We start from the raw sequence: 9898 nt of genomic DNA, 5'->3' as shown, positions 1-9898 counted from the left end.
GCCGACCAAGAGTTTTGATCGCAAAAAATACATCTATTGCCGACCAAAACAGCTTTTAGTCGTGGAAACTCACTTTTGCCTACCAAAAGTTTTGGTCGCGAAAAGTAACAAATGGCGACCAAATTTTTTTGTCGTGGAATGTCACAATTGGCGACCAAACTTTTTAGTCGCGAAATGTGTCAATTGGCGACTAAGATATTTGGTCAGGAAAATATCACTTTTCGCGACCAAAGTGTTTTAGCGACAAAATGAATTAGTCACGGTAATTAAATATTTAGCGACTAAAAATTTAGTCAGGAAATCCAACTTTTGCCGACCAACTAAAATTTTAGTCGCGAATTACTTTTGCCGACTCTCAATTGGCGATCAAAGTAGCGATCAAAAAAATTGGTCGTGGATAACTTTTGCCGATCAAAAATAGACTTTTAGCGACCAATTTTTTTGTTGCCAAAAGTATTAATTCTTGTAATGAATGTATTGAGTTGTTTATTTATTTGGGTAATACTATTCAAACTGAATTTGTATAGAAAATACTCTATTAATGATGTGTCTGGTTTTCCTACTTTAATAATATGATTAGTTGAGTTGGCTCGACGCGAGAGTGTCACAGCTCGAACCAGTGTCGGTGCACCGAAGAATAAAGGCAACTAGTAATTATTATAAGTTCCAGCTTGAATAAGGCTGTCCACTTACTCCTGTTGTCCACCATGGTTTTGTGAATTTCCTGTAAATTCATGTGTCACACTATCATTGCTACTACCTACCCACCAAAAAAAAAAAAAAACCTTATCTTAGTTGATATTGACTTTGACCACTACCAACAAACATCATATGCATATGTATCCTTACCATACAATTTCAAGACCAAACTCCTATATCAGCAAAACGTGCGTTTTGACCACAGCCAACCAAAATTGATAGTTTTCACAACTCCCAAAAGATCAAAATCAGACATTACAAAACAACACAAACATTTCGTCTTCACACCATTTGTTTGAGCCAAAATCAATATGGGCCTATCCCCAAGATCTCTCTTCTTCTTCCTCTTCATTCTCTTCATTGATTCTGTCACTTGTTCATCATGTCCCATTGATTTCAGTTATGTCCAAACATTCCCATGGGACTCATCACCGTGCCAAGACCCAACTGACAAAAGCTGTTGCCAAACACTCCTCAGCCTCTTTGGTATTGGACTAGCCCAATACCTCAAACAAACATCCATGTTCTACTTCCCAAACGAAACTTCCTCATCTTCTTGCCTATCCGATTTCCAAACCAAGCTCCAATCCCTGTCATTTCCACGGTCCTTAGTCTCTGAATGCCTAGGCAATTCAACTGAGTTCGTCGTCAACCCATCGTTCTGTGCTGGAATCGCCACAACCCAAGATTGGATAAAAAAAGTCGGTCCAACGAGCCTTCTAGACTCATCCTGTAATGGGGATATGACAGGGCTGTCCCGGTGTGGCTTGTGCGTCGAAGCTGGCTTCAGAGTTTCTGCTCAGTTGGCTTCTCTAGACAAGAATTCCACAAAATGCTTTTACTATGCTGTTTTTTATGCTGCTGGGATTGTCAATGAGTTTGGCCCTGAAGATCCCAGAACTGCTGTTTGCATATTAGGCTTGACCTTGGATAGTTCAGCAACCAACAAGTCAAAAAATTTGAGCAAAGATAGCTTGTACAAATGGGTTTTCGGGTCTTTGGGCGCTTTGGTTGGTGTTTTGATGACCACGGGACTAATCATCGTGTACAAGAAGTGGCACAAGAAGAACCAGCAGAAGGAATTGCACGAAGAATACGTGACGGGTGTGAAGGCTCGAGTTCTACCCAACACCGGCGCTAAATGGTTTAGTCTGGCCGAGCTTGAACAAGCCACAAGCGGGTTTCCACAGAGGAACATGATCGGCCAAGGCGGGTATGGAGTTGTTTTCAAAGGAATCCTCTCAGACGGGACAGTAGTCGCGGTGAAACAAATTCTCGACATAGACTCAAAAGGAGACGAAGAGTTTGTCAACGAGGTAGGGATTATAAGCAACATAAGGCACAGAAATCTCCTCTCTCTTAGAGGTTGTTGTGTAACAAGTGATCAATTAAGAGGCAAAAGAAGGTACTTAGTTTACGATTTCATGCCAAATGGTAGCCTCGACGACCACCTTTTCAAAATTGAATCCAACGAGAAGCGCTTAAGCTGGCCACAGCGCAAGAACATAATTCTTGACGTGGCCAAAGGGCTAGCCTATTTACACCACGGGATCAAACCCGCCATATATCACAGAGACATAAAAGCCACAAACATTCTTTTGGACTCGGAAATGAAAGCTAGAGTTGCAGATTTCGGGTTAGCCAAACAAAGCACAGAAGGGCAGTCCCACCTCACCACACGAGTGGCTGGCACGTACGGTTATTTAGCACCCGAATACGCCCTTTACGGGCAACTAACTGAAAAGAGCGATGTTTACAGTTTTGGGATTGTAATTCTCGAGACAATGAGTGGGAGGAAAGTGCTCGACACAACGAATGCAACTAATGCATCGACAATTCTGATCACGGATTGGGCATGGACGATGGTGAAGTCGGGGGATGTGAAGGGGGTTTTCGATGAGGGGATAAGAGAGGAAGGGCCTAGGGGGGTGATGGAGAGGTTTGTGCTTGTTGGGATTCTGTGTGCTCATGTTATGGTGGCTTTGAGGCCTACCATTGCTGATGCTCTGAAGATGTTGGAAGGAGATATTGATATTCCCAGACTGCCTGATAGGCCTTTGCCTCTTAGTCATGAGTCTTTTCGATCTTCTTTGCTGTTTAGTGCATCCATAAGTGAGAGATCCAAAGGCAGCTCCAGCATTAGCAGCATGTAAAGATTGCTACACTCTTTTCTTTCTTTTTTTTTTTGAAAGTCAGAAATTTGATAGTGAGAGATCCAGAGGCAGCTCCAGAATTAGCAGCATGTAAAGATTACTATACTTTTTTTCTCTTTTTGTTTTTTTGAAGTTAGACATTTTTGTAATGCGACTTATGAATTAACAAAAACAAAGGAATTGGAGGTTGTGGTATCAAGCAGAGTGATTATGTGCTTAGATGATTGTAATTTAACATGTTATTTTTGTCGGGATTAATCTCTGAAATGATATAGACATTAGTGGGTTTATAAATTCAGAAATTATTCTGGAATGGAGCATTACTCTGGGAACATTATATTATTTCTAATAAACTGGATAGGTTAACAAAAAGCTTGAAAGCTATAGTAGGTATTTACAGAAAAGTCTTCGTAATTTTATTCAAAAATGATATGGTTCACATGTTTAGAATTGATTTTTTTTTTTTTTTTTGTGATTTTTTTCGTTTTTAATGAATTTTTTTTTAAAAAAAAAACATTAAATTTTTAGAAATTACTCAACTAGACAAACCAGAAAAGTTCAAAAAAAAAAAAAAAAATTCACTAAAAATAATAAATAATTTTTTGTTTGTCTTTAGTAATTTTTTTTTTTTTTTTTAAAAATGAAATTTTTCTGCACTAGATGGACCAAAAAATTTGACACAATTTAAAAAAAATAAAAATAAAAATAAGTTTAAAAGAAAAACTTTTTTAGCTTGATGTCTAACCACGACTAAAAATTAATGAATTTGGACTACGAAATATTTTTTTAATAAAAGGTTGGATATTTTTGTAAAAGTGATAATTCTTGTGTGTGTATTTTGACAGGTCAAAAGAACAAATGTCAAGAACACCACAAATCTAGAATCTCGTGTCGATACGTTCCATTAATTATTATTTTTATTTATTGATTCACTATTGTATTAAACTGAGCTTCTAATCAGTCATGCTGACGGTGGAAAGGCAATACAAGAGGAAGACGCAGGGCTTTTCCTACTATTTTAGAGCTACTTTCGCAGTAACTCCGAAGGTTTTAAAAACTGAGAAATTTGAGAAGTTTTTTAACATTTATTAAAATTTAAGAGTTGATTTTAATTAAATTATTTAATATGTAAAAATAAAATTTATAATTTATTAATTTTATCTTTTAAATTTTAAATTTTTTACATTTGTGATAGTGGTGGTAGCAACGACAATGATAATTGTATAATCGTGATGGTCATGGTGTAGTAGTAGTCACTGTGACATTTGTGACGGAGGTGGAGGGGTGATGATGATTGTGAGGATGTATTTTCTGAATACCAACACGTGGCAAGGTGACGCCGACGTGTCAGCCGAGGTACCACGTGTCCTGGTTGTTACGCCGCGGTTATCTCAGCAAGGCCGAGGTTATCTCCGAAGATATCGGAATCCGAGATAAACGGATAAGGGATAAGGGACAAGAGTCCTAGAGTAAAGTGGGGACTTAGCCAAGATAAGGATAAAACTCTTAAGGAGTTTATCTTTATCTCTTAAAGAGTCTAAAGTAAGTACAGAACAGGAATTCATAGAAGTCAGGCTTCTAGTGGGATTAGGATTGAATTGGCTATAAAAGAGAGGCAACACCGTGGGTCTAAGATACGCAGTTTTATGCTTTAAATAGTGAGTTTAGCACTTGATTATCTTGGAGAGATATACTGACTTGATCGTCGGAGTGCCCCCGGGTGGAAGAGCCACCGCCGGAGCCTTTTCTTTCTGTTACAGGTTAGCTGAAGCCATCTATTCTACCGGTGCTCTCCAGCTGATTACTAGGCGGGCAGTGTGGTCAGAAAATCACCCGCACAATTTGGCGCCGTCTGTGGGAATCTTAGAAAAATAGATGGCCAGTAACGGACAAAAAGAAAACATTGGGGGCGACACTCCTGCTGGGAGTGGTAGACCAATTGACCTTGACGTTGAAGGAGACAACCACAATGTAGAAACTCATGACCAAGGCCACGGTGAAAAACACGTCGACCAGGAGGGCGATACTTCGAAGAGGACAGACCAAGACAAGTACTATCACGAAGACAACCTTCAGGTATGGAGGGATAGGTGCCTACGGAGGGATGAGGAAGTAAAAGAATTGGCGAACAAATTGGCAGACCGATAGTCGGTCGTCAACTTCATGATACAAAACAATGTCATGCAGCCACCACACCCGCTGTAGGATACGCCGATGCCAGCAGCTAATACCCAGAAAGGGGGAGGAAGAACAATTCCCGAAGTCGCTCAGCACGCCAGGAGCGGAAGGCACTCTCACCGACCTTCTAGGGAAGTCGGACGAGAGGAGCCGAGACGAGAGGAGTCCCGAAGAACGTATCACACGAAAAACCCAGAGCCCAAAGAACATCGGCATGTTCAAGGGCAGGCACTCTGCTTCGACACAACACATGGAGAGAGATCAAAACGAACCCACCACGAGGCTGAGAGTAGTGTGCCGAAAAGATTGAAGTCCAAAGATAGTCGAGCTCCAGGGAGGAGTACAGAAGGCTTAAGAGATTACCTCAAGAGGAAACAACAGAATGCTGAAGCCGAGGTAACATCCCCGGTTAAACCGAGGACACCATTCTCGGTGGAACTGGACAAATTTCAAGCACCAAAGAGATTCAGTATGCCGAGATTCCAAATATATGATGGTAAGTCAGATCCCAACTTTCACGTTGGCCTATACCTGAATTCAATGGCGTTGTATAGTGGGAACGAGCCGTTGCTCTGCAAAGTATTCCCCTCATCCTTCGGGGAAATTGCATCAGATTGGTTTCATAAACTACCAAAGGGAAGCGTAAAGACTTGGGAGGGCCTGGCCGAGATGTTCGTGGCCAGATTTGTGACAAATAAACTTTAGCCCTTGAGGGTCGACGCACTGATGGCTTTAAAGATCGCCAAGGATGAAGGCCTTAGGGCCTACGCAAAAAGGTACTACGAGGTGTTCAATCGAATACCTGATTGCAACCAAGAGGTGGCGGTTGTGTCCTTCAAGAACGGCCTGAAAGATGACTGCCCACTACGGAAATCTTTGGCAAAGACATTGCCAAAAAGCATGGAAGAACTCATGGCGAGAATAGAGAAGTACGCCAGAGCCGAGGAGGATACGTCGGGAAATAAAGAAACAAAGCAGGAGAAAGGAAACGGCTCGCCGAAGCAAAGCCGAGGTAACAACGGACCGACCAAACAGGAAACGGACTTGAAAGAGAAACAGGCAGTAACGACTATTTTCCGAGTCCCGATCCACAAAGTCTTGGATCAAATATGAAACCAACCCTATTTTAGAGGACCGACAAGAACACCAGGGGAATTCATGGGAAGAAACGTCGGTAGGCGTTGTGCTTACCACAATGAAGAAGGGCATCCAACTCAGGGCTGCAGAGCCCTAAAAGCACACTTAGAAGATTTGGTAAGGCAAGGACATCTGAGGGACCTTGTTGATGAGGCCAGGACTAGAGAAGAACAGGCAAGATTGCCTCAAGCACTAGCAGCTCCGCCTCCCCCAGCACAGCAACCACCCGCAGGAGGACCACGGGTGGTTAACGTAATTCACTCAAAGGTGAACGAAAATGACATACGAGGGGAGACCCAGAAGGTAAAACACCTGCAGCACGTGAACCAGGTTGGACATAAACGACCTCGGCCTGAAGAATGCCAAGGACCGACGATAGCATTTACTGAAGCCGACTTAGAGATGGTCCAACATCCTCATAATGACGCCTTGGTAGTATCCCTCCAGGTTGGGGAGTGCCAAGTGAAACGCATCCTGATTGATCAAGGAAGCTCTTACGACATCATGTACGTTAGATATTACAAAGAGCTGGGCCTTCATCCTGATGACTTGGAGCAATCAAATGGCCCGATGGTCGGCTTCAATGGAACGCCGACGTGGCCACTGGGCGCAACAAGCTTGGAAGTACAAGCTGGCACTAAGAAGATCAGGACAGAATTCATAGTGATTGACACACCTTCACCATACAACATCATCTTGGGAAGACCATGGTTGCATGCAATGGGGGCAATTCCCTCAACATTGCATCAACTACTGCGGTTCCCAACAGAGCATGGGATTGAAGAAATCAAAGGAGATCAACTGCAGGCAAAGAATTGCTCCATGGCAGTAATGAAATCCACCTGTAACATTCGAGAACCAGAAAAGGCAGAAATTGAAGATGAGGACGTTGAAGTCCTAGAAGACGTCGGCAAAGAACCAGCCGAGAAGAGCGAAGAAGTGCTGAAAAAAATCCTCGTCCAGGATGGAGACGAAGAACGCTTCTTTCTTCTCGGCTCGGGCTTAGCCGAAGAAGAGGAAAAAGAGTTAGAGACTTTTTTAAGAGCCAACATTGAGGTGTTTGCCTGGACACCTTACGAAATGCCTGACATTGACCCCGTGGTCACTTGCCACAGACTGAATGTTGACAGGTCGGCAAAACCTGTGATTCAACGAGCCAGAAGACCGACGTTGATGCACGTCGAAGCAGTAGAAGAAGAAGTGGACAGACTTCTGAAGGCCAGGGCCATCCGAGAAGTTCATTACCCGACATGGCTATCCAACACAGTAGTGGTAAAGAAGAAGAACAGTAAATGGCGGGTCTGCGTAGATTTTACAAGCCTGAACAAAGCTTGTCCCAAAGACTGATTTCCTCTACCCAAGATTGACCAATTGGTAGACGCCACATCTGGACATGGAAGGATGAGCTTCCTGGACGCTTACAGAGGATACCACCAGATAGCCAGGTACCCCCCAGACGAAGAGAAGACAGCGTTTATCACCCTGAAAGGACTGCATTGTTACAAGGTAATGCCTTTTGGGTTGAAAAACGCAGGAGCAACTTACCAAAGGTTGGTAACCAAGATGTTCAAAAATCTGATTGGCCAAACAGTGGAAATCTACATTGACGACATGGTCGTGAAGACCAAGGATCCAAGGGGTCATCTTGCCGCCTAAAAGAGGTCTTTGAGATACTCAAAACATACCGGCTCCGACTCAATGCATCGAAGTGCGCGTTTAGAGTTGGATCAGGTAAATTTTTGGGGTACCTGGTAACAAGAAAGGGCATTGAGGCCAGCCCAGATCAAATCAAGGCCATCCTAGAGCTAAAAAGCCCGACGTCGGCAAAACAAGTTCAGATGCTTACTGGAAGGGCCGCAGCCCTAAACAGGTTCATAAGCCGAAGCTCAGACAAATGTAAACCTTTCTTCAACCTGGTAAAGAAGGCCACAGACTTCCTATGGACTGAGGAATGTAAGGCCGCCTTGGCCGACCTAAAGAAGTATCTGACCACGGCTCCAGTCCTCTCAACACCTGAACCTGGAGAAGAACTGTTTTTATACTTAGCCGTTTCAGAACATGCAATAAGTGCTGTATTAATTTGTGAAGAAAAATGGGAGCAAAGGGCTGTTTACTATGTAAACAAAACCTTAGTCGATGCAGAAACAAGATATCTACCCTTGGAAAAATTGACGCTAGCTTTAGTAATGGCTTCAAAGAAGCTGAGCCATTACTTTCAAGCACACAAGATTATAGTGCTGACAGAACACCCACTGAAGTCCTTGTTACAACAAGGAGACTTAACTGGAAGAATAGCAAGATGGGCAGTGGCCTTGGGCCAATACGACCTGGAGTTCAGGCCGAGAACAGCAATTAAGGGACAAGTTTTGGCCGACTTCGTGGCCGAATTCACGCCGGAATCCATCGAACATCAGGCTCCGTTGAGCCGAAATGAACGATGTCCAAGCAAGCAAGGAGAAACCCAGCCAAAGACAAAAGAACAAGGAAAAGAAAAACTAAGACCTTGCAACATTTACATCGGTGACTCCTTTCGCCTATTTGTCGATGGAAATTCAAATCGGCAAGGAGCGGGGGCAGGAGTAGTGTTAATATCTCCTGATAGGGAGATATTAGAACAGTCTATTCAATTGGGGTTCAAGGCCTCAAACAATGAGGCAGAATACGAAGCACTGATTGCAGGACTGAAGCTAGCAGTGGCAGCAGAAGCAGATGAGGTAATTATTTTTTGTGATTCGCAACTTATAGTAAATCAAACAGCAGGAGAGTTTACAACCCGAGATGAGAGGATGTCGGTATACGCAAAGGAGGTCATCAGACTAGCAAACTTGTTTCATAATTGCCGACTTCTTCAAGTCAGCCGAGATGATAACAACCACGCCGATGCGTTGGCCAACTTGGCAAGCTCAATGCAAACTGGAAAAATAAGAACAATAATGATTGACTATCTGTCAAGACCGAGCATAGAACAGCCGATCACAGAGCAACAAGCAATGTATGTGGACTTGGGTCCAAGCTGGATAGATGCAATTGTTGCGTTTCTGAAAGAGGGAAAGCTACCAGAAGACCATAAGGAGGCACACAAGATCAGATTGAAATCTGCAAGATTCAGCCTGACAGCAGATGGACATCTCTACAGAAGGTCCTTCACAGGACCCCTTTTAAGGTGCATACACCCTTTGCAGGTTGAAGATTTTCTATACGAAATTCATGAAGGGATTTGTGGAAGCCACGCTGAGGGCAGATCACTAGCTCACAGGGCCATTACCTAGGGGTATTGGTGGCCCTACATGCAAAAAGATGCAGAAGCCTACGTGAAGAAGTGTGAACAATGCCAAAGGTTTGCACCTTTGATACACCAGCCAGCTGCTGACCTGAATCCTGTATCCAGTCCATGGCAATTTGCCCAATGGGGCATGGATCTCATTGGACAGTTGCCCCAAGCAACTGGGCAAAGGAAGTACTTGCTGGTAGCAACAGATTACTTCACGAAATGGATAGAAGCAGAACCTCTTGCCAAAATCCGAGATGTGGACGTCAAGAATTTCATATAGAGGAACATCATCACTAGATTTGGCATTCCAAGAGCAATAGTTGCCGACAACGGAACGCAGTTTGACAGCAAACTCATCAAGAACTTCTGTGCGAAATTTAAGATAAAGAATTACTTTTCAACACCAAGTTTTTCCCAAAGCAATGGGCAAGCAGAAGCATCCAACAAAGTAATTTTGGAT

General features: G+C 43.1%; 1 protein-coding gene across 1 annotated transcript; it reads left to right on the top strand.

Annotated features, from left to right (window-relative positions):
* The first annotated feature begins 713 nt into the window (after window positions 1–713).
* Window positions 714–3051, top strand: LOC114298810 (putative receptor-like protein kinase At1g11050). The gene has a single exon (XM_028243437.2). The coding sequence runs from the start codon at window positions 1011–1013 to the stop codon at window positions 2850–2852; it is 1842 nt and encodes a 613-aa protein (XP_028099238.2). The 5' UTR covers window positions 714–1010; the 3' UTR covers window positions 2853–3051.
* The last annotated feature ends 6847 nt before the right edge of the window (window positions 3052–9898 follow it).

Source organism: Camellia sinensis, chromosome 3 (genome assembly GCF_055761805.1).
Source record: "Camellia sinensis isolate YWXY chromosome 3, ASM5576180v1, whole genome shotgun sequence".
NCBI lineage: Eukaryota > Viridiplantae > Streptophyta > Magnoliopsida > Ericales > Theaceae > Camellia > Camellia sinensis.
The sequence above is the reverse complement of the archived record's forward strand: the minus strand, read 5'-3'. Positions and strand labels throughout refer to the sequence as shown.

Bases quoted from the DNA above. Each gene is read 5' to 3' on its own strand.
- LOC114298810 (XM_028243437.2), top strand. From the start codon at position 1,011: ATGGGCCTATCCCCAAGATCTCTCTTCTTCTTCCTCTTCATTCTCTTC.